General features: G+C 37.9%; 1 protein-coding gene across 14 annotated transcripts in view; it reads left to right on the top strand.

Moving 5' to 3' along the window:
• The window catches only part of LOC105480009 (myosin IIIA), a 310,637-nt gene that overhangs the window by 224,346 nt on the left and 61,738 nt on the right, over positions 1-24,553 (top strand). For all 14 annotated transcript variants that reach the window (XR_986226.3, XR_011608191.1, XR_011608190.1 and 11 more), the window contains 4 exons: positions 1,476-1,623; positions 17,107-17,260; positions 19,101-19,189; positions 21,380-21,509. Coding sequence is in view for 11 of the 14 variants with exons in the window: in XM_011738421.3 (XP_011736723.2) it covers positions 1,476-1,623; positions 17,107-17,260; positions 19,101-19,189; positions 21,380-21,509 (521 nt within the window). In the remaining 3 variants the exon portion in view is untranslated. The remainder of the gene's footprint in view (positions 1-1,475; positions 1,624-17,106; positions 17,261-19,100; positions 19,190-21,379; positions 21,510-24,553) is intronic.

The following is a 24,553-nucleotide window of genomic DNA, read 5'->3' as shown; positions in this document are numbered from 1 at the left end:
AGGTGCTGGTAATCCCAACTACACCAGAGGCTGAGGCAGGAGAATCGCTTGAACCCGGGAGGCAGAGCTTACAGTGAGCCAAGATCGCGCCATTGCACTCCAGCCTGGGCGACAGAGTGAGACTCTGTCTCAAAAAAAAAACAAAAAACAAGGCCTTGAATGACAAGTCAGTGGTCTTAGTTGTTGGGTGTATCTTGGAGCCTTTTAAGAATGTCTTGAAAACTGCCTATTTCCTTCACTTAAAAATAAAAACTGGATATATTTCTATATCCCCACGAAAATATTGCACACTTATGATTCCAGTCCTCTTGAAAGCCATTAACAGATCCTACTTTAAGAATCTCTAAACTGGATTATTTGTAAGGTCCCTCCTGGCTCTAACACTTTTTTATGCAGTGAGTTAAATATTTATCTCTGTGGGATCCTGTGGGGCAAAGAGATTGTAAAAGGATAATAATCTTTACTAAACCAGCATAAGTTTTAACTAGACATCTTGCCTCATAAAATAATACAGAATTATTATTCAAAATAAGAACTTTCAGATATACTCAGATAGCTTTCCTTTTGTCCATCCCAGCACATATTTAAAGTATTCTGCAGCCTGGATTTTGAATTCTGTTGCTTCCTCCAAATGTAGGGCGGATCCTTCAGCTCAGAGTGTGCAGTTGCTGACTGTCATTTCCAAGTCACTCCTTTACATAATACTAAGTGTAACCCTGGAATACCTAAATGATGAACACAACGAGAAACTTTTGTACTTTCTTTTAAAAATTCACATCAACATAACTCTGTAATGTATATATTTCTTTGGGGAGGAGTAAACCTTTTAACCAATAGTAAAAAAAAAAAAAAAAAGTATTTGAAATACTTAATTGTAAAATAGAATCTAATTGTATTTTAAAGTATTTAAATGTAAAAATAATCCCTATGTATTTGTGTCTTTCTCCAGGTTGCCATTTGTTCTATATTAAAAAATTATGAGCAAATGATCCAAAAACAATAACAATTCTTTAAAATAATTAAGATCTTTTTAGTAAGATTTTCAAAATTGTTCTCCTAAAATGAAAAACTATACTTTTTAACAGAATTTTTGCTTTTCTGGGACAGTTTTTATTGAATATGTTTTTGCCGTGTTCTAATTGCTACTCAGGTTGTTCTTGTAATTCCTGACTCACTCAAGCCTGTGACTTTGTTCTTAGGAGAAGAAAAAGTTTCTTTTGTTTCAGTATATAACAGTATCAGAGTAGTTTCTATAGTTCAAGGAAAATACTGTTCCATTTTCATATAAAAATCAATATCTGCCATTATCTTTATGTGCTATGGAGAGAAACTATTTCAGTTAAGAAAGTTTCACTCTAAGTGTATGTTCTTATAGTAGTTTCTTAGCTCAATCACAAATGGTAACTCTAAGATTCCCTGTTTTACATTACCTCTTCAGGAAATAACTCAAAATAATGCCTCTTCAATTCTTCTAGTGGGAATGGTGATGAGCTGAGCATTGGCATTCTTGATATATTTGGCTTTGAAAATTTCAAAAAAAATTCCTTCGAGCAGCTGTGCATTAACATTGCAAATGAACAAATTCAGTATTATTATAATCAACATGTGTTTGCATGGGAACAGGTAAGTCTAAGTACTTACTATAAAGATGCATGCATGTGTGTATTATAAGCAGACTTGTACAAATGAAGCAGGACCTTAACCATAGACTTAAAGCCTTAAACATTTTAGAAAGACAAAGAAAAGATTTTGTTATCTCCACGTCCATAGTAAAAACAAATAAAAACAAAAAAACTGGCGTGAATTTAGTGTGACTTCATATGTGATGTTAAATGTCCTCCATTGATAATCGGTACACTCTTCTCCAAAACTTACAATTCTGAGCCTTTGTAAACAAAGAAATTTCCTTTGAAAATTTAAGTAAACAGATATGTCCAACAGTTTTTCTTTCTGTAGACTACATAAGCTGAAATTCTGTTTAAAATTTCAATATCCATCTAAAAGCCATTAAACTTCAGAATTCCAGTAGCTAGGCAACAGAACATAAGAAAATAGGTTTGATGCAAATGCCATGAAATGATAATTTTGTACAGGGTACAATGTGTAATTTATGAATCAGCTTCAAAAAAATATTCCTCCATAGAGAAAAATCAGACTTACTTAAATCACATTTGATGAACTGTAATACTAAGAATATTTTAATTATTTTATTAAGTCTAAAAGAGTCGTATTTAATATCATCCAGTATGTCATTTGTCTCCTTCAAATAATATTATATTGTTTTGCATTTAAATTAGAGGTACATGAACTTCATTTTATTCAAAATATTTAGGCTTTTTAAGAATTTATTTTGGAATTACATTTTGAAAACTGTGGTCACAAAATAAAACATTGCGATTTTGACATTTCTTAAGCCAAAAGAAGACATAAATTTAAGACCGTATCTAGTTGTTCAGCTCTCTTTCATCTATCCCAGAATGTTCCATCAGATATTAATTCCCTCTCCCTGTCTCCCTCTTCTTGTCTCCTTCTCTACTCCTCTCCACCGGTGCCCTCCCATAGCCTAGATATGTGAAGAAATCTCTTTAAAATCTTAAAAACAAACAGAATAAAAAACAAAACCCTTTTACACTCTGCTTATTTATCTCTGTAGCATGGTCCTCTCTCTTCCCCTCACAGCTAAGCTCCTTGAAAGCATGTTCAGCACTCACTGCATTGCGTTTCTTCCTTCCCCATCTGGTACATTGAGGCGTATCTGGCTCTGACCTCCCGACTCCCCTGGAATAGCCCTTCCTCATCTCATCAGTCATTAGTTCATTTTTGTCTTTCTCACTAGGCTGTACACTCCTTTAGGTCATATATTGTGTCTTAATTCCTTTTGTCTTTTTAGAGGCTGACGTGTAGCAAGTGCTCAGTGAGTATTAATTAAACTAATGTTGCCCTGCTTTAATGCTTCACAATACTCACAGCATCCATTTGAGCCAGAGACCAAAACAAGTACAAAATTTTTGGTTTGAACTTTTTGATATGATCTATCAGAACTGCCAGCTTTATGGGACCAGGTGCATCCCCATGCATTGCTCATCTGATGAGTTACTGACTTGCATTGGAAGACCTCTGTTGTTCTTTTGGTGGTTGGGTAGACTCTGGTTTTAGCCTTAACCAAGGTACAGATATTTCAATAATTATTGCTTTTCACTTTTTATAAAATGTTACAGTTTACAAATTGCTTTTTTTTTTTTTTTTTTTATACTGAGTCTCATTCTGTCACCCAGGCTGGAGTGCAGTGGGGCAATATTGGCTGACTGCAGCCTCCGCCTCCTGGGCTCAAGCAATCCTGCCTCAGTCTCCCAAGTAGCTGGGACCACAGTCATGCACCACCACACCTGGCTAATTTTTGCATTTTTTTTCATGGAGACGGGATTTCACTGTTTTGGCCAGAGTGGTCTTGAACTCCTGAGCTCAAACAATCTGCCTGTCTCAGCCTCCCAAAGTTTTGGGATTACAGGTGTGAGCCACCAAGCCTGGCCTACAAGTTGCTTTGATTGCTAGCCTTGAATTTCGTTCATGATCCCAATGCTCTTAATTCTTTTGTCTATGGGCTTGTTAAACAATTATTCTATAAAGCCCTTTAAGATATTCTTGAGAGGATTTCAAAATAAAACAAACTCAAACTTTCCCCCAACAAAATAAAAAAATTCAACTAGAATCCAGGATTATACAAACCACTTTGAGGAATTAAAACAATTTCCAGTATTTTCAGGTGACTTCCTAGAGTAACTACCTAGGAATTTCTGCTTCATAATTTTATGAAGTAGACATTGGCAGTTGAGTATGATCAGATTGATGAATGTGTTATCCAGAAGATACAGAATTAGTCAATGACTCTCTTGATTTTAACACGTGAGTGTACTTGTTTTTTCTTTCTAACACCCAGGTGAAGGCTGAAAATGTAACTGAGAAAAGCTAACTAACTGTATGTATTAACTATCACAGACACAGAGCACACTTACACTAATTTCTGTAAATGAGAAACTGCTATTAAATCTTGAATTAAAGTCATGGTCTACATTTTTTGGTAGAATATAATCACAGATTTGACCTAACTGAGAACTCCTTGGTTTAATAGAGCCATTATTGCCTATCAGAAAGAAATAGTGTTCTCACTTTCATGAGATGTACAAATGATCCGGCCAGATCTCAGCACAAGCCTTGGGCAGCACCTTTACAGGTGAAGCACTTCTGTTCTTACTTAAACCAATAAACATTATTTTTATTGACAGTTCTACAACACTAGAACATAAATAACAGTCTGCTGAAAGTGTTTTCCTATTTAGTCCAATTTCAGTGTATTCGTAATAGAGAGTGGGACACTCCAGCAAAGCTATTTACAAAGGTATTTTGAATATCATTTTCACGTTGCCTTCCATTAGAAAAAGATCAGTAAACTACAATTAAATATTTTTAGTGAAAGAATTTATAATGGTGACCTAATCTATAGCATGCAGAGTAGATAGTTTTATGTTTCTTGGAGTTGTTTCCAACTGTTTGTATTACTTTTGAAACATTTTCCTAATTCCAGGAATTTCTATTATCCACTCACTGGCAGCTATACCTCCTTTCTCTTCATAACCTACTTTCCTATGGACAGTTACTATATGCCTCAGAATCTCTTAATAACGACCTGGAGCATCCAATTTGCATCCCTTTATTTTCCTTATTATCTAGATATTTAGAATGTTAAGAGAGCTTGTGTATAGAAGCATTATTTTTCTATGTGTAAAATATGTAGCTCCTAAACTTTTTCTGGAGTTTGATATTTCATAGTATTTGAAGCTTTTACAGTTTCCCAGTACTAGAAGAATAATTTTATGTACATTTATTTTAATAAAATCTAAAGATACTATTTGTATCTGAAAACAATAGTTTGAAAATTAGATGGTAATCTATGTTCCCATCCTGCAAATAGAAGATGATCAGCCAAGAAGTAGAGCTGTAATTATTTTAAAATTTAAGACTCAAACTCTTCTAAATGAGTTGCAGCTGAAAAGTATATAATTTACTCTCGATTGTGTCAATTCCATGAATATAGTATTCATATTTCAGCCTTTGCTATTACATTCGTACACCATTATTGTGTCATACATTGTCAACTTCCATTTTCTGAGAGGCTTTTAGTTTGCATCTCAAATGGCAGTTATCCCATTTCCAAGAAGGAAAGCATGTTTCTCACAATAGCCTTCACACTGAATTTCCACGATAAATATAAAGCCAAGGTTTCGGTTTTGTTTTCTGGTTTTCTTCATGGGAAAGGGAGCTCAACAGTAATCAAACTGTGATGTAAGGACTGACGTTCTCTGGAATCATCTACCTCATATTAGAATCCCGCATGAGAAATGTACATACCTTATCAAAAGTATTCTCATGCTGCTGCTATAGTGGTGGTTTTCGCCCTTTGTCTTCATTTTGCACTGTGGTATCATCATTGTGGTATAGAACATACAAAAGAAATGATCCCTGCTCCCTAGAAGTTTACACTTCAAATCAAGGAGAGCACACACAAAGGACTGGTCAATCCTGGGCATGACTTTGAATTGGAACAAATGCCATTGTTCTTAAGGGCCAGTGAGCACCTAAAACATGTGTATGACGCTACAGAGTATTGTTCTAGAATCCTGAAGATTCACTCCACTTATTTATATGTGCCTATTTGTATTTTGGATAAGCTTTCTTCACCCATTAGAGCAGCACATCTGACTATTAACTGAACTAAAGTTTGTTTTTAAAATGAGCTATTACTATTTATTTCTGTAGAAGGATGAGCTTTTACAGGCGTCATTTAGAAATGCACCCATGGGTTTAGAACTGAATGTCAGAAGTCGTTTTAGAAGCAGGAAACTATTTACAGCGCATAGTGGAAACAGTAACTGTGCAGTTATGGCTCTGGCTTCTCTTGCAGAAAGTAATGTGTATGACTGTCATCTCCAGCTGTTCACATCCTAAAGTTTACAGTGTTTGAGATTTTAAATGTGGGCTCCAACCCATAATTTGTGACAATTACAAAGAATAAAAATTCACTTAATATAAAATACCTACATTTTCAAAACTTTTTACATTATAAAGTAAAAATAACCAGTCATCTGATTTTTAAAAATGTGTGGACAATTAAAAACAAACCCTTATCAGGGTCTTCCCATTGTTTTGCTCAAAAGTGTGAAGTCTAAGTCCAACTTTCTTGCCTATTAAGTCATATGTATGTAAATGGTAACATTTGTCCCATTTTAGCTCTCCAAGTAATAAGCATTTCCTTTAAACGTCAAAGCAGCCAAATACATTTGAGAAGCCTTTAATACAACAAATCTTCCTTTTTAAGTGCTTGACCAAGTGTTAGGTTATTGTCTGAGACCACATTTAAATATTCCTTAAAAGTTTCACACACTGAAGATGGCAGCTCGGCCGGGCGCGGTGGCTCAAGCCTGTAATCCCAGCACTTTGGGAGGCCGAGACGGGCGGATCATGAGGTCAGGAGATCGAGACCATCCTGGCGAACACGGTGAAACCCCGTCTCTACTAAAAAATACAAAAAACTAGCCGGGCGAGGTGGCGGGCGCCTGTAGTCCCAGCTACTCAGGAGGCTGAGGCAGGAGAATGGCGTGAACCCGGGAGGCGGAGCTTGCAGTGAGCTGAGATCCGGCCACTGCACTCCAGCCTGGGCGACAGAGCGAGACTCCGTCTCAAAAAAAAAAAAAAAAAAAAAAAGATGGCAGCTGATGTCCACGTGGTTGGGTGTTTGGAGGTGTGTCGGGGCCCTGGCAGCAACTCTGGCCTGTGGACCTGTTGCTCTTCTTTCCCTCTGGCTTCACAGATGGCCTCTCCGACTCTGTGTTCCTCATCCCTGCTAAGCAGCTGCGTAGCACACTTAGTCTGTTTCTCTTTCATTGGTGAAGCTTGGTCGACACCCTTAATGTGATGTGGGGATTTGTGGTACTTATTTTGATAATTTAATGATATTCTTAAAAGTTTTTTTTTTTTTTTTTTTTTTTTTTTCCTTTTCTGAGTTGGGGTCTTGCCCTGCCGCCCAAACTGGAGTGCAGTGGCACAATCAAGACTCACTGTAGTATCGAACTCCTGAGTTCAAGTCATCCTCCTACCTTGGCCTCCTGAGTAGTTGGGGCTACTGGCGTGTACCACCATGCCTGGCTAAATTTTTAGAATTTTTGATAAAAAGTAATTCTCAGTGAAATACATAGTTCAAAGCCTAGATCCATATGATAGTATTGTCATTTTCTACATGTGAGATTAGAGCATACTGTTGACAAACCAAAATACAATTTTTTGGTAAAGATTTAAACATGACAGTAATGGAAAAATAGTTTAAGGTGAAAGAGATCCTAATATATAGAACACTGTATTTCTGAATTTCTAATCCAAATGCCTCCTTATTCTAAGCTGATACCTATTAATACAATATAAATCTGTAAAATCCTTTATATCTCTTAAATGGTTTTGAGAAACAGGTATATACAAAAAGTGACTAAATTGGAATTTTCATCTTAGCATGCATTAGTATATATTTTTCTGAATAAGGAAGCTGCTAAGGGAGAAATATTCTAAAACTCATCTCTTCAAATTTTAATAAAATATATGTAAAATAAAGCATGAATATTTTATTAGGAATTTCCAAAATACTTTCTCATTAGGTTATTTGTCAAATTCTGAATTAATGACTTGTGTCATCTCAAGTTAATGATGGCCAGCATTCTCTACAACTTGCTATTAACATTAACATAAAAACTAACAGGATCATCAATATCAGCTTTGAATAGAAAATGCAGGAAGAAATAGATTTCAAATCATAAATCTTATTTTATAATGAGTTCACATTTTTACAGGACATATATTATCACCATTTTTTAGAATTTAAAAAAATAGTTATTTCATTGAAGTGTTATTAAAAATATGTGTATATAGAAAAAGAGAATGAAAAATCAAACATGATGATGTGTTAACAATTATGGAATAACCACCATGTAAAGGGTACACAGGAGTTCTTTGTACTATTCTTGAAATTTGCTGTAAGTTTTAAATTATTTCAAAATGAAAAGTGGCAAAAGTTTTTTTTCCACTGTAATAAACATAAAACATACTCAGTTCATCCTGAGTTCTGGTAGCACCCTTATAGAAATCTTAGATTTTCAACCTTTAAAATCTTTCTGTTTGATAAAGGAGGATTTTTGTCAATGGTTAGAATAAGCAACTTCTTCTCAATGGTTTCTCTCTACCATGGGCAATGTTTTCATGAATAGGCACACTCATTTGAGCAGTGGTGAGTAAGGAGTTCTTTTACTAAAATACAGACTTCAGGGACTACATATGTCTATGTAGCTTCTTTCCTGTTGCAAACATTCTGTCCACAGTCTTAACCACATTTATTCATTGAGTTTCATAACATATCCAAGCAGTTGTGCATTCTGAAATATTAGAACTAGAAGAAACCTAAATAGATTATCTATATTTCATGGATTAAAATGACTCCTTCTCTTCAACTGTGATTTGCCCAAGGTTATAGGACAGTGAAATGAAACCAGGACCAAAGTAAGGGGCTTCTGACAGCTATCCATCGTTTTTCTCATGAACAAATAAGTAAGCAAGGACCAGGGATCTAGTAATCTCCTGTGCAGAAGAAAAAGGTGCTCTTTCCTTCTTTTCTTTCTTTCTAAATAGATAAGAGCACCCTTTTCTTCTGCATAGATTACTTTACTGGAATAATCTATTAGATTACTAATTATTAGGTTATTATTAAATCACAAATTATTAATTAATTATTAGATTATTCATATTGGATCAGAAAGAAGGAAAGAAAAGCAGCATAGGTCAGTCTTAACATGAAAAGCCAAGGAGAATCAACATAAGGCAGGATAGAAGAAGGTAGGAAATCCCAGGGAGCACTGAGGCTGGCAGCAGAGGCCAGCAAGGGTTATGACAGCTGGAGACCCCTCAAAGGAAGGAACTAGAACTAGAAGGTGGAATAACTGGAAAGGAGAATACAGCCACAAGCAAAGAAATCTCAGACATGATTTTAGGGTTGGAATGGAAAGGCAGAGAGCATCTTTGCCACACCCTAAAGAACAGAAACTCAACCGGGCACACTGGCTCACACTTGTAATCCCAGCACTTCGTGAGGCTGAGGAGGGTGGATCACCTGAGGTCAGGAGTTCGAGACCAGCCTGGCCAACATGGCGACACCTCATCTCTACTAGAAATACAAAAATTGGCCAGGTATGGTGGTGGGTGTCTAGAATCCCAGCTACTCGGGAGGCTGAGGCAGCAGAATCACTTGAATCGGGGGGCCGGAGGTTGCAGTGAGCTGAGATCGGGTCCACTTCACTCCAGCCTGGGTGAAAGAGCAAAACTTCATCTCAAAAGAAAAGAAAAGAAAAGAAACTCTATCTTTCTGATCTTTAAATTCTACCTTCTGCAGCCCCACCTACCCCTAACCACACACAGAGTAGGCACTCCTCGAACATTTCTGGAATTTGAGTATATCACATCCTCTGCAGTGAATCTATACAAAGACAGCATCACAAACCCCAGGTGAATTACCAGTGCCATCTCATGATATGAATCTCATTCTTCCTCCCGTGACCTAAAATGGGTAGGACCATAAAAAAGTGGACTAAACTTATAAAAATAAAAGAGATACTGATTTATGACTTGAAAACAAGAAATACAGGAGAATATTGAGGGTCATATATACCAGCTATTAACATTTCCCCATTCTGGAATATCTACAACTGCGGAGCAGTGTCAAATGATGAACTTGTCTATTGGAGAAGGCTATGACATTGTTCCCCAGGTTTAAGTTCTGTGAAATAACTAAGTGTTCCCTGTCACTAAATGTGCTAGCCTTTTATAAAAGAAAGATGTCACGAGCCAAAGTACTCAAATCACTTCAATTGGTGACTTTGGAAGAATCTTTTTAAAACTTTGGGCTTACATAAAACTATCAGAAGGTAGTAGAAAGTGTTCTCCTATAGTAAAATGATGAGGTGGTGTGTCAGGGGGAGTGGCGAGAAGACTATTCCAGAACCATCTATTGTTTACATGAGGATGTAGTCAGCCTACTTAGGCAGTGTTCATCTACTGCTATCTGGATTGGTGCTAAGAAATAAAAACACATTAAGTACAGATTGGCTGGGCATAGTGGCTCGTGCCTGTAATGCCAGCACTTTGGGAGGCCAAGGTCTGCAGAATCACTTGAGGCCGGGAGTTTGAGACCAGCCTGGCCAATGTGGTGAAACTCCATCTCTACTAAAAATACAAAAATTAATGGGGCATGGCAGCATGTGCCTGTACCCAGCTACTCAGGAGGCTGAGGCATGAGAATTGCTTGAACCCAGGAGGCAAAGTTTGCAGTAAGTGGAATTCGTGCCACTGCACTCCATCCTGGGCCATGGAGCAAGACTCCATCTCAAAAAAAAAAAAAAAAAAAAAAAAAAGACCCACACGGTAAGTACAGGTTGATTGGTCTGGTGTGTACTAATGTAGGTGATCAGACTACATAAAAAAATAAAATTATTGTTGATTCTTAAAGATTTAGGTAGTACATGGAAGGGCAATAAATATTCATTTCTGAGTGCTAAAGTTATTTGTGAACTAGAAATATAGGTTATTCTATATTTTAAATTATCCCAGACCTGGGTAATTTCGGAACTTCAACTAAGGAAACAGAAAGATTTGAAATAGTTCACTGTTGCAGGAAGTCAGGGACCTCGAATGGAGGGACTGGCTGGAGCCACGGCAGAGGAACATAAACTGTGAAGATTTCATGGACATTTACCAGTTCCCAAATAATACCTTCATAATTTCTTATGCCTGTCTTACTTTAATCTCTTAATCCTGTTATCTTCATAAGCTAAGGATGCATGTCACCTCAGGACTACTGTGATAGTTGTGTTAACTATACAAATTGATTGTAAAATATGTGTTTGAACAATATTAAATCAGTGCACCTTGAAAAAGAACAGAGTAACAGCGATTTTAGGGAACAAAGGAAGACAACCATAAGGTCTGACTGCCTGCAGGGTCAGACAAAAAGAGCCATATTTTTTTTCTTGTAGAGAGCCTATAAACGGATGTGCGAGTAGGGAAGATATCGCTAAAAAGATATCTTTTCCTAGCAAGGATTAATACTCTGGGAAAGGAATTCATTCCTGGGGGGAGGTCTATAAATGGCTGCTCTGGGAATGTCTGTCCTATGCGGTTTAGATAAGGACTGAGATATGCCCTGGTCTCTTAGAGTACCCTCAGGCTTACTAGGGTGGGGAAAAACCCCGCCCTGATAAATTTGAGGTCAGACTGGTTCTCTGCTCTCGAACCCTGTTTTCCGCTGTTTAAGATGTTTATCAAGACAATATGTGCCCCACTGAACATAGACCCTTATCACTAATTCTGCTTTTGCCCTTTGCCTTGTGATCTTTGTTGGATGCCTATCAGGAGTTTCTGATTTTGCCCTTGTCCTGTTTCCTCAGAAGCATGTTATCTTTGTTCTCCTTTTTGCCCTTTGAAGCGTGTGATCTTTGTGACCTAATCCCTGTTCTTGCACCCCCTCCCCTTTTGAAATCCGTAATAAAACTTGCTGGCTTTAAGGCTCAGGTGGGCATCCTGATATGTTCACGGTCCTACTGATATGTGATGTCACCCCTGACAGCCCAGCTGTAAAATTCCTCTCTTTGTACTCTTTCTCTTTATTTCTCAGCCAGCCAACACTTATGGAAAATAGAAAGAACCTACGTTGAAATACTGGGGGCAGGTTCCCCCGATAGTTCACCATTATTCAAGTCCATCTTCCCAACGAATGGTACCTCATTTGGGTCTTCCAACTGCATTTTTTATTATTAGAGATCTGACTTCTAACAATGTTCTAGAATTCTGTTTAAAGTCAAATTCTAAGGAATACTTGAAGACTGTAGCTTGTCATATCTCAAGAACCTGCTGATAAGATTATGTTATGATAATAATATCATCATCATGGTGACAGAAGGAAAAATTTTCAAGCTTGGGGCTTACATTTTTCTTCAGAGTTACTCATATTATTGAAAGGCGAGAGATGTCTTACTTTGTGTGCCACAGAGAGGCAATGCAAGAGCAATAGAAGCAGTGTGAGCAAGCTGACAAGGAAGGGGTCTAGACCTCCAGGCAAGGGCTGCAGAAACCACAGCTGATGTTGTGACTGCCCTTGTCAAGTCAGTCCACTGAGATCAACACTAAAGAGGATGATTTCCCCAGGAAAGTCACTCAAATGCCAGCTTCATGAATGGATTCCTGTAGAATGTAGTCACAGGACCAAGAGGACACACAGAAGCAAATGGGAAAGAGACCAGGGAGCAAACATCAACCTGACACCAAGGATGTTTTCAAGAAAGTCCAGGAGACTTTCCCTTCATTTAACTCTGTCTGATTGCTAGCTTCACAAATCTTCAGCAGCATCACAACAACTGATGCTGTAAGGAAGCCTCTGAGTCCAAAACATGTCATGTTTCTTATTATCTAGTTTCAAAACAATAATACTCCTAATAATGGTTGACAGACATTAAGTATGTAGTATGTGCTAAGCATGTATCTACTTTATTTCTCCCAAAATCTATCCTCTTAAGTAAATACATAATCAAAGAAATGCAAATACAACAATAGGCTACCATTCCCCCCATCAAAAATAGATGTAAAAATATATATATTTTGAGACAGAGTTTCACTCTTGTTGCCCAGGCTGGAGTGCAATGAATGGCATGATCTCGCCTCACTGCAACCTCCAACTCCTGGGTTCAAGTGATTCTCTTACCTCAGCCTCCCAAGTAGCTGGGATTACAGGTATGAACCACTACATCCAGCTAATTTTGTATTTTTAGTAGAGATGGAGTTTCTCCATGTTGGTCAGGCTGGTCTTGAACTCCTGAGCTCAGGTGATCTGCCCGCCTCAGCCTCCCAAAGGATTAAAAATATTTCAATGAAAATATTCATTGCTTGTGAGGATGCAGCAAGTTAGAAGTGTTTATGATTACAGTGCAGTTTCTGCAAGCTTTCAAAAAATCAATCTACAGCTGGGAGCAGTGGCTCATGCCTGTCATCCCAGCACTTTGGGAGGCCAAGGTTGGGGTGCAGTGGGGGATTCATTTGAGGTCAGGAGTTTGAGACCAGCCTGGCCAACATGGCAAAACCCGACTTTACTAAAAATACAAAAATTAGCCAGGCGTGGTAGTGCATGCTTGTAATCCCAGCTACTCTAGAGGCCGAGGCAGGAGAATCACTTGAACCTAGGAGGCAGAGGTTGCAGTGAGCTGAGATCATGGTGCCACACACCAGCCTGGGCAACAGACTGTCTTTAAAAAAAAAAAAAAAATCAATCTACAAACACGTTTCAGAAGCCTGTAAAATGTTCATAGCATGTGATCATCTACTCAGTTTTAAGATGTAATAGAAAATACAGAAAAGCCTGATGCACAAAAGAGGTACCCCAGAGCATGGTAGAGTGCATGGAGAGTGACCAGTTAAGGAAGGGAAATTGCTGAATTAGGAAAATGAAGGAAGGTCTCTCTGAGGAGGTGAGACCTAAATGATGAAAGTGAACCTTCATTGTATTACTCATCTGTGCTGAGTAATCTGTACTTAAATTTGCACCTGATTTATAAGCCATGTGGACGCTTGCAGCCTCTCTCAGCCCATGGTGACCACCCTTCCATACTGCTGTGCAAGTCTGAGGGCTCAATGTAGTCATCTTGAATCTCTCCTGGAATGGCCCTTTGGCCCTAAATATTTAAGTTTGTTGTTTAGGCCGTAGCTGGAGAGGTGCACCTTTTATGGGCTTTCCTGCCATTGTGCCGCTTCATGACTCAGACTTAAAATTCAATGAAAAACAAGGGAGAGGCTGGGCACAGTGTCTTATGCCTGTAATCCCAGCACTTTGGGAGCCTGAGGCAGATGGATCACTTGAGGTCAGGAGTTCAAGACCAGCCTGGCCAATGTGGTGAAACCCCGTCTCTACTAAAAATAAAAGAATTAGCTGGACATGGTGGCAGATGCCTGTAATCCCAGCTACTCGGGAGGCTGAGGCAGGTAGAATTACTTGAACCCAGGAGGTGGAAGTTGCAGTGAGCTAAGATAGTGCCACTGCATTCCAGCCTGCGTGACAGAGCAAGACTGTCTCAAAAAAAAAATAGAAGAAGAAGAAGAGGAAGAGGAAGAGGAAGAAAGAAGAAGAAGAAGAAGGAGGAGGAGGAGGAGGAGGAGGAGGAGGAGGAGGAAGAAGAAGAAGAAGAAGAAGAAGAAGAAGAAGAAGAAGAAGAAAAGAAGAAAGAAGAAAAACAAGGGACAACTTTACCCAGGTGTGGGATTTCCTAAGATTTCCTAACATCTAAATCTTCTGATTTTCCTGAAGAAAATAGATATATAATCACCTATTTTCAAAAGGGAACTCAGACAGTCTGAAGAGAGTAGGAATTGTATTGACTAAACACTTCAGCTTTAACACAGTTAATAACTCTGCTCACCTTCTGCTTTAAATGTATATTTGTTTGTTTGTTTGTTTTTTGGTTTTTGTTTTCTGAGACGAAGTCTCACTCTGTAGCCCAGGCTGGAGTGCAGTGGCGCGATCTCAGCTCACTGCAACCTCCGCCTCCCGGGTTCACGCCATTCTCCTGCCTCAGCCTCCTGAGTAGCTGGGGCTCCAGGCACCCGCCACCACACCTGGCTAATGTTTTGTATTTTTAGTAGAGACAAGGTTTCCATGTGTTAGCCAGGATGGTCTCGATCTCCTGACTTCATGATCCGCCCACCTAAGCCTCCCAAAGTGCTGGGATTACAGGCATGAGCCACCGTGCTGGTCCCTAAATATATTTTTAATGTACAGGGCAGAGCAGAGGACTTTCTGAAGAAATAGGAGCTTTGTTTCTCCACATATGCTTGAAAACAACTAAGCATTTTGGGATCATAACTGCTATATAATACATAATTATTTTAGGCATTATAATTTTGCTAAAAGTATTTTATAAATTCTGAGTAATAGCGTTTTTTTCTGCATTGGTTTGCCTGAAGTTCCTAATACTAACAAGTGTCTTGAAGGGGAGCCCATTGTTTTCCACGCCACTCATCTCTGCTCTGTGTGACCCGCCACAGAAACAATCAGTGGATTTTGACACAGGCAAATAGAAATGACAAATGCATTAGTTTAGACCTTAACCTCGTGTACTTTCTATATAAAACAGACAAAAGTTGTTTTGAACTTTGCAGTTGCCATTTAAACTATAATATGCTGTGAGCATGATGTGTCTAACAGTAAAATAATTCTAGGTCTACTCACTTCTCCCAAGGTTACCTTCAAACACAAAAGCTGTGAAACTTCAAGTCATCGTTTTCATTTTCATATATTGGATAAGCTAAATGCCTTTTAGGTTCTCCACCTTTTAGACCATCTATTCTTCTCATTTTTGTGAATTAGATTTCACTTTATTTAAAAATATACATTTATTTTTCCTGGTGACACCTTTGAAATGAAATTTCAGCTTCATAAGGCCCCTACCGTAGTGATTAAAAGCTCTAGCTTATCAAAATGTCCCACCTGCCACTGGCTACATTGCAGATGTTCCCAGAAATTTTTCTTTCTCTTTACTATTGTAGTACATTATACATCGTAATTATCTATCATATGTTACCTTGCATTATTACTCGAATTATATTTGAACTCTGTGGAGGGCCAGGAGCTCGTTTTAAACTTCTCTGTCACCCACTATAGTGCCTTCGGTATTCAATGAATTAAAGCATATATTAAAATAACAATGAAGATGGTCTGTAATTTAAACATGGGAATGTCACAGAGTGTTCCACCCGCGTCAGTGATTGATTCATACACTTACCAGGAATGGTTGCTTATCGTCTGAGAAGCGGTGACTCCCCCACATGCAAGCATGGCTGCATGTCATAGTTCAGAGGTCACGCATGTACTCTGTCTGACAGACTTCAGCACTGGGCTGGGGACAGTGTGAAGACAGAGTCATAGAAGGCGACTGGGCACAAGCCTTCATGTCCCTTTTGTAAAGTAGATCATGGGTACCTATGCTGTGCTGGTACCTTACCCCTACAGTAATTATCTGTGGTTCATTGTTTCTATTATACACATCTTATATTACACTATACTCAACAGCAAATTATTATTAATATGCCATATGTTATTACTTTGTAAAATGGGGTTTGTTACCCCCATTTAATAGATTAGAAAATAGATGTTTATAGAGTAAGGAAATTCCAAAGGATTTTGTGGCTTGTCAAGTGGCAGAGCCCAGAGATGAAACTATGTGTCTTTGGTACTCAATCCACTGGTTGTTTCTATAACCCTCTGCTGTCTGCTGGAATTATGATTGAAAAGTTATATACATGTGCTTGAGAGATTCAGTGGGGGAAGTATACCTCTAAGATGTATCTAGTTAAATATTCTGTATAGTCTGGAACATAATTTTGTTACTTCTCATTAACAACATATTTTCCTACATCTTGAAAACTTAGGATGTCCATAATTCTAGTATGGAGACTAGAGCTTCTGTTATTACTACCCTGAGTATAATCAGTTCTGACTTTAAGGAAAAAGCAGCTCTGTGGAGAGAAAAATAAAATGATACTCTCAGTTTAAGAGCAAGTTCAGGCTGGGCACGGTGGCTCATGCCTGTAATCCCAGCACTTTGGGAGGTCGAGGCGGGTGGATCACTTGTGGTCAGGAGTTTGAGACCAGCCTGGCCATCATGGTGAAACCCCATCTCTACTAAAAACACAAAAATTAGCTGGGCGTAGTGGTGCGCACCTGTAATCCCAGCTACTCAGGAAGCTGAGGCAGGAGAATTGCTTGAACATGGGAGGCAGAGGTTGCAGTGAGCCTAGATCATGACACTCTAGCCTGGACGACAGAGCGAGACTCCATAAAAAAAAAAAAAAAAAAAAAAAAAAAAAAAAAACCATGTCGAAGGGAGCAATTTATTTTAGTATGTGTAAAGTAAAATTTTAGGTAATTACTATCAAGCTATATATTATTCACAGTTTTAAGTAGTTTTGTCTTTGTTATAGAATGAATACCTAAATGAAGATGTGGATGCTAGAGTTATTGAATATGAGGATAACCGGCCCCTCTTAGATATGTTTCTGCAAAAGCCAATGGGTTTACTTTCCCTACTTGATGAAGAAAGTAGATTTCCCAAGGCCACTGACCAGACTCTTGTAGGTGAGTTTTCAGTCCAGTGTGTCTGCATGGTTTTATGAATAGAGTCATGTCATTCTGAATGATATTTTTAAATGGCTTTAAATTATCTGGGAGAAAATAGCTATCATAAAGCCTGCATATTTGACTTTAAAGAAGAGCCTTTGGATTTAATACCTGGACCAGTGCATGTTTATGATAGGGTAAAATATTTAGTGATAAATTAAGCAAGTTTAAATATTGGACTTCTGCTTATTTTATGGTGAAGTTCAACCATAGAATCACAGGTTATAAATGACCTTAGAAATTTTCCAGCCCAAAATTAGAAATTAGTGAGCAGGGCAGAAGGATAGCTCTGGAATTGAAAAGAGATAGTTAACAGGTAGGAAATAAATTAATCTGTGATGTTCTGTTCTATTCATTTATTTAATAGAGGCAAATCGCTTCAAATACTTAATAACCTCTAAGTTACCGTACATTAATAAATGTTCATGATAATCCTAAGTCATCACAGTAAGATTAAATCTATTTTTTGTGTCTGAGAAGGCAGAGATGTGTATAATACATTTTAAAAGATCACCATTCAAGCTGGTTAAAATGAAAGTGTCTTACTCCTTAAATTAAAAAAAAAAAAAAAAAAAAAACTTTAGATTCTTCAGATATCTGAAAAAAAATGTTTTAAACGCAGAACATTGTATTCCCTGATTATAAGAGGTATTTATTCTGTATGAGAAATACTTGCAGAAAATGTGGATTCACATCTTTCTGTCATTTACTTTGGGTGACATGCAGAGCCTCTTTCTTACCATTAGGTCTGTGATGTCTCTTCTTTCCGACTCACTGATTGGCTTAAATCTCTCCTTGAATTGGACAATACTAGATGGAAAATAAATTGACCCCAAAGTGGTGGGAAAAATCATTTCACAGCAGTCACTTGATTTTTAGATCAAATGATCCTTCTAGAACAAGTTCTCTGAAGGTGGTAAAATTGTTATAGAAATTTAGCTGCCTTTAAGATCATGTTTTATTTCTCATGTAATCAATAATAATTTACAGCTCTATAAGTAGAAAAGAGAGCAAAAACACTAGATTTTTAGGCTCATGGCTTGACATGACACTGTGTTTTACAAACCTCTTTGGTCAGTCTCAAGTAGTTCACTTGCTCTGTACCAGTGGTTCTCAAAATGTGGTCTCCCGCCCAGGAGCATCAGCATCACCTGAGAACTTGTTAGAAATGTGAATTATTGGATCCCACCCCAAACCTACTGAGTCAGAAACTCTGTGGTTGGGGCCCAGCAACCTGTGTTATAACAAACCCTCAGCCGGGTGCAGTGCCCCACACTTGTAATCCCAGCACTTTGGGAGGCTGACGCAGGTGGATCACCTGAGGTCAGGAGTTTGAGACCAGCCTGGCCAACATGGCAAAAGCCTGTCTCTACTTTAAAAATACAAAAAATTAGCCAGGCCTGGTGGTGGGCGCCTGTAATCCCAGCTACTCGGGAGGCTGAGGCAGGAGAATCGCTTGAACCCAGGTGGCAGAGGTTGCAGTGAGCCGAGATCACACCATTGCACTCCAGCCTGGGCAACAAGAGCGAAACTGCCTCTCAAAAAATAAAAACCCTCAAGGTGACTCTGATGCATGACATGGCTTGAGGACTGATGCCCTAAATCATAATGTAATGGTAGAAATTAATGATCTTGAGTTTACTTTACCATATATAATTCTATTCCAAATCTGCATATATTAGCTATGTAAAATTTTCTTTGTTCGCTGCACATTGTCCTTTTTATGGTAAATGATTCTCACAGTATCTTTTGAGAATCTCATACATGCTTGATATATGAGTTCAGTATTTTTCTACAGAAAAATTTGAAGGTAACCTGAAATCACAGTACTTCTGGAGACCCAAAAGATTGGAACTTAGTTTTGGAATTCACCATTATGCAGGAAAGGTAAGAACTCTTAAGAATTATGACTAGGTTTCTCTTTAGCCTTTTAATGAATAATAGGATGGACGTAAAAATTATGGCCCAAAATGTTTATAGGTAATAATAATGTCATAGCTGTCTGTTTCCACTCCCACTGGCCCTAATTATGCCCTCTGATGTCCTGTGATTGATCCTGTCCTTTGCCAGCCACTCACTATGGAGGCCACACCCACTCCAGGGCGCGCGCTGCTGGCATCTATGCTGAAGAGGTTAAAAGAAAAGTCTTTCTCTTAGTTTAAGAATCATAACGTTATAGTTTTTCTAGAGGAATTGTTTTTCAGTAACTAAGAAAAAACAAGAAAGAAAAGACACAAAACTGAAAGAATCCTTGGGTGAGATTAGCTAGCAATAGTTACCTATTTGTTTCCTTCTTTTAACAATGCCTGAGGACCTTTGGTATAAACTGCCCTTTTCAGACTTTAGATGATTCTCTCTCTACTGTACTCTTTGTCCCTCCTCCCTTTCAAGAAGAGAAGGTGCCAGGCTAGAGATACAGTCAGATAACTGAGCTAAGCCAGATGGATGGATTACAATGCAGTTAGAGGAGGAAATGTCTCTACATTGACAGAAACACATTTCCACACCAGAACGAACCTCAGATATGTTGTCCTAGACCCAGAGGATGCTCTCTTTCCTTCCTTCTGCAGAGAATGATGGGTCATTCCTTCACAATGATGTCATAAATATGGGAGGACAAAGAGGACATTCAGATCAAGAAAGAATGTATCAAATGAGAAATACATAAAAATAAAATTACACAGAACTTAAAGCATTCTAGTCTGCTTGGCAACCTCCGTATGTCTGTCAACATCCCACAGACTTTCATCATTTTTAAAGTATACCTTAAATCATTAGTTTATAGCCTAATGATTCTTAGCATATCATTTTCCAAATAAAGCCTGTTTTAAACATCCATTAAGAATTGCGTGAACCTGTAGTCCCAGCTACTTGGGAGGCTGAGACCAGAGAATTGCTTGAGCCCAGGAGGTGAAGGTTGCAGTGAGCCAAGATCGCACCACTGCACTCCAGTCTGGGCAACAGAGTGAGACTATGTCTCAAATAAAAAAAAAAAATTGCCTATGATCATTTTATCTAGTTGTTTTTAACAATTAGATTTTAACAATCTATTAGTCTGCTCGGGCTGCCATAACAAAAATATCACAGGCTGCATGACTTAAACAACAGACATTTTTTTTTTTTTTTTGACAGTTTTGGAGGCTGACAGATCAAGGTGCTCCGAGAAGGGTTAGCATCTGGGAGGCCTCTCTTCCTGGCTTGAAAATGGCTACCTTCTCAAGGTGTCCCCGCATGGCCTTTGCTATGTGAGCGTAGGGAGTGGGGAGAGATATCCCTGGTTCCTCTTCCCGCTCTTATAAGAACACAAGTCTTATTGGTGTAGGGTCTTACTCTTATACCCTATTTATCATTAATTACCTCCATAAAGGCCCTGTCTCCAAATATAGTCACAGTGAAAGTTTACATCTTCAGCATCTGAATTTTGGAAAAACACAATTTGACCCGTAACAAATACTACATTGGATCATTCCACAAAAATCTTTGGATTACATTGATCTTGAAAAAGTCATAAAATTGGCCAGGCATGGTGGCTCATGTCTGTAATCCTAGCACTTTGGGAGGCCAAGGTGGGAGGATCACTGGAGCTCAGGAGTTCAAGACCACCCTTGGTAACATAGCAAAACCTCATCTCTAAACCTTTTTTTTAAGTAATAGCATTATTTAGAAGTGCCAGAAACACAAAAAGCCACAGTGTATTTAAATCACACTACTACTGAGATAAAAATCTATCCTGGCCAATTCAATACAGGTGGATCAGTATCATAGAAATAGGAATGCTTTTGTGGCTCAATATGCTTCCTTTATGCTACTCCATCCCTCCAAATAGAGAAAAGAAACATACCAAATCCCAACATAATAAATGAGAGGAATCCAACCTCTTTGGTCATTTCAACCCAAATAAAATCAGTGAGACACAGATTATAAGGGGCTACCTTAGTAAATGCTTGTATCCCTGTTGATGAACATAGAGTAAGCTCATAATGAGTATCTGTTGATAATGATGATGATGATGGTGAGGAGGAGGAGGAGGATGACAATGACATTGATTGTGATAATTATAGCATACTGTATCAACAGGTCCTCTATAATGCAAGTGGATTCTTAGCCAAAAACAGAGACACTCTTCCAACTGATATTGTGCTACTTTTGAGGTCATCCGACAACAGTGTAATTAGGCAACTAGTCAACCACCCTCTGACCAAAACAGGTAAGGCAATTTTCCTTACCTGTAAGTTTTCTCAAGCCCAATCAAATAGTTTCTATCTCTGTGCTTTTCACGAATTTCATCCTTAATTTTTCATGTGAGTTTGTTTTTGGCTCACTAAATATTCGTATGTTAATATCCTCTGCCCCAGATCATCTGAAGAAAATATAAAAATGAATATAAATAAGCTAGTTTTTCGTTAAAGGTAAGTGTTTGCAGCACTCACCATAGTAGTGCTATTCTAGCTACTCACTACAAGAGTATACTGACCTCCAGAGTTCAGAATTACCTGCGCAAATCAGGAGTGGGCAGCTTTTGGATGATTCTTTGAGGTTCCAAAAGTTTGGTGGGCTCTCTTCTTGATTAAAACTGGGCGTGTCTTTGTTCCACCCAACCATAATACATCCTTGCATTTGCTGTAAGTAGAAAAAATATAGTTTGGGTTTTCTTTACTGGAGTTTAAAGTTGTTCTCTGCATTTCTTGTTTCATAATTTTATTGAAGTATAACTGAAATACAAGAAACAGCACATATTTAAACAGTAAAATTTGATGAGTTTTTGACATATCTAAGCACCTGTAAAACTATCACCATGATTAATAGTGAACATACTCATCACTCACAAATGAGGTTTCTTCATGACCCTTTATAATCCTTTCCTCCACTCCTTCCTGTTCTATCACCATTTGTTGAAGAGATTGTTCTTTCCCCATTGAATTGCTTTGACACTCCTTGAAAACTCAGTTGACTAATGAATAGGTCTATTTCTGGACTCTTTATTGTGTGTCATTGATATGTATCTATCTTTAGGCTAATGCACACTTCTGACTAGTGTAACTTTCTATAAAGTCCTGAAATCAGGCAATACAAGTTAGCCTGACTTTGTTCTTATTCAGGCTTGTTTAGGTAATTATAATTTGTTTGCTTTTCCATATACGTTTTAGAATGAGCTTCTCAATTTCTACCAAAAATCCTGGTTGGATTTTGATTGGAATGCACAGAAATTATAGATCAATAATGGGAGATTTGGTATCTTCCCAATATTAAATCTTCCAATTGGCACAGTCTAGCTCTCCATTTATTTAAGTCTCCCTTAATTTCTTTCAGCAATATTTTGTAGTTTTCAGTGTACAAGTTTTGCACATCCTTTGTCAAATTATCTGCTAGCGTATCACATTTTTATGTGATTATAAATGGTAATTTTTAACTGAAATTCTGAATTTTGCCAGTATATGAAATCTAATTGATTTTTGTATATTGATTTTTTGCCCTGCAACCTTCCTAAGCTCATTTATCAGAGTAGCTTTTTTTGTTAATTCCAAAGGATTTTCTTCACAGATGATCATGTCATATTGGAAAAGAAAGGGTTTTGCCTGTTCTTTTCCAATATATTTCCTTTTGACTTCTTTTTTCTTGGTTGTACTGGCTAGAATCACCAATGCAGTCTCCAGTGTTGAACACAGGATAGGTTGCAAGAGTGAACATTCTTGCCTTTTTCCTGATCTTGGTGAAAGAGTAGTTAGTCTTTTAGTCTTTCACCATGGAGTATAATGTTAACTGTAGATTTTTTCATAGATGCCCTTTATCAGGGGAGAAGTTACTTTACTTTTTTTTTAATTCCTAATTTCCTGAGTGATTTTTGTTGTTGGTGGTGGTTGTTGTTGTTGTTTTTGTTGTTGTTTGTTTTTAGTTTTTTGTTTTTTGTTTGGAGACAGAGTCTCACACTGTTGCCCAGGCTAGAGTGCAATGGCACAATCTCGGCTCACTGCAACATCCACCTCCCAAGTTCAAGCGATTCCCCTACTCCAGCCTCCCAAGTAGCTAGGATTACAGGCATACACCACCATGCCCAGCTAATTTTTGTATTTTTAGTAGAGATGGGATTTCACCATGTTGGCCAAACTGGTATTGAGCCCCTGACCTCAGGTGATCCACCTGCCTCGGCCTCCCAAAGTGCTTGGATTACAGGTGTGAGCCACTGCACCTGGCCAATTTCCTGATTTTTTTTTTAGCAGGCATGCATACTGTATTTTGTTAAATGCTTTTTCCACATCTATTGAATAGATTACCCTTATATTTTGTTTTTTTTTAAATTGACAGCTAAAATTGTGTTTACTGTACACAAATGACATTTGGAAGTATATGTACATTATAGAATAATGAAATCCAGATAATTAACATATATATTACTGTATATAATTATTTGTGGTGAGAACACTTAAAATCTACTATCTTAGCAATTTTCAAGTATGTAATACATTGCTATGAACTTATTTATCCTATCTAGCTGACACTTTCTATCCTTTGACCAACATCTCCCCAACCCACCTCCTCCCACTGCAACCACCCCAACTGCTAGTAACCACTATTCCACTCTCTAGCTCTATGAAATCAACTTTTTTAGATTCCACAAATTCCATCCAGTATTTGTCTTTTTGTGACTGACTAATTTCACTTATAGTGTCCTTCAGGTTCAACCATGTTGAATAGTATTCGTGTGTGTGTGTGTGTGTGTTTGTGTGTGTGTGTGTGTGTGTGTGTATGTGTGTAGACACCACATTTTCTTTATCCAATCATCCATTGATGGACAACTAGGTTGCTCATATCTTGGCTATTATGAACAATGCTGCATCTGTTAGATGGTGAGTGACTGATTTTTTAATCATTCCTGGGAAAAACCTCAAATGGTCATGATGCATGGTACTTTTTATATATTGCTGAAATCAGTTTGCAAACATGTTTTAAGAATGTTTGCATCTATGTTTTTGAGGAATATTGCACTATAGTTTTCTTATGCTTTATTTTGTGATTTTGGAATCACAGTAATGCTGGCCTCATAGAATAAATTGAGTAGTATTGCCTTTCCTTCGATTTTCAGGAATAGTAGAATGAGTATTATTTCTTCCTAAGTTGCCTTGTAGAATTCACCAGTGAAGCCAATGGGGCCTGAAGGATGTTTTGTGAGATTTTCAACTACAAATTCAATTTGTTTAATAAACATAAAGCTGTTTGAGTTATCTAATTTTTGAGTGAGTTTTAGTAGATTGT

This window comes from Macaca nemestrina, chromosome 9 (assembly GCF_043159975.1).
Source record: "Macaca nemestrina isolate mMacNem1 chromosome 9, mMacNem.hap1, whole genome shotgun sequence".
NCBI lineage: Eukaryota > Metazoa > Chordata > Mammalia > Primates > Cercopithecidae > Macaca > Macaca nemestrina.
The sequence above is the reverse complement of the archived record's forward strand: the minus strand, read 5'-3'. Positions and strand labels throughout refer to the sequence as shown.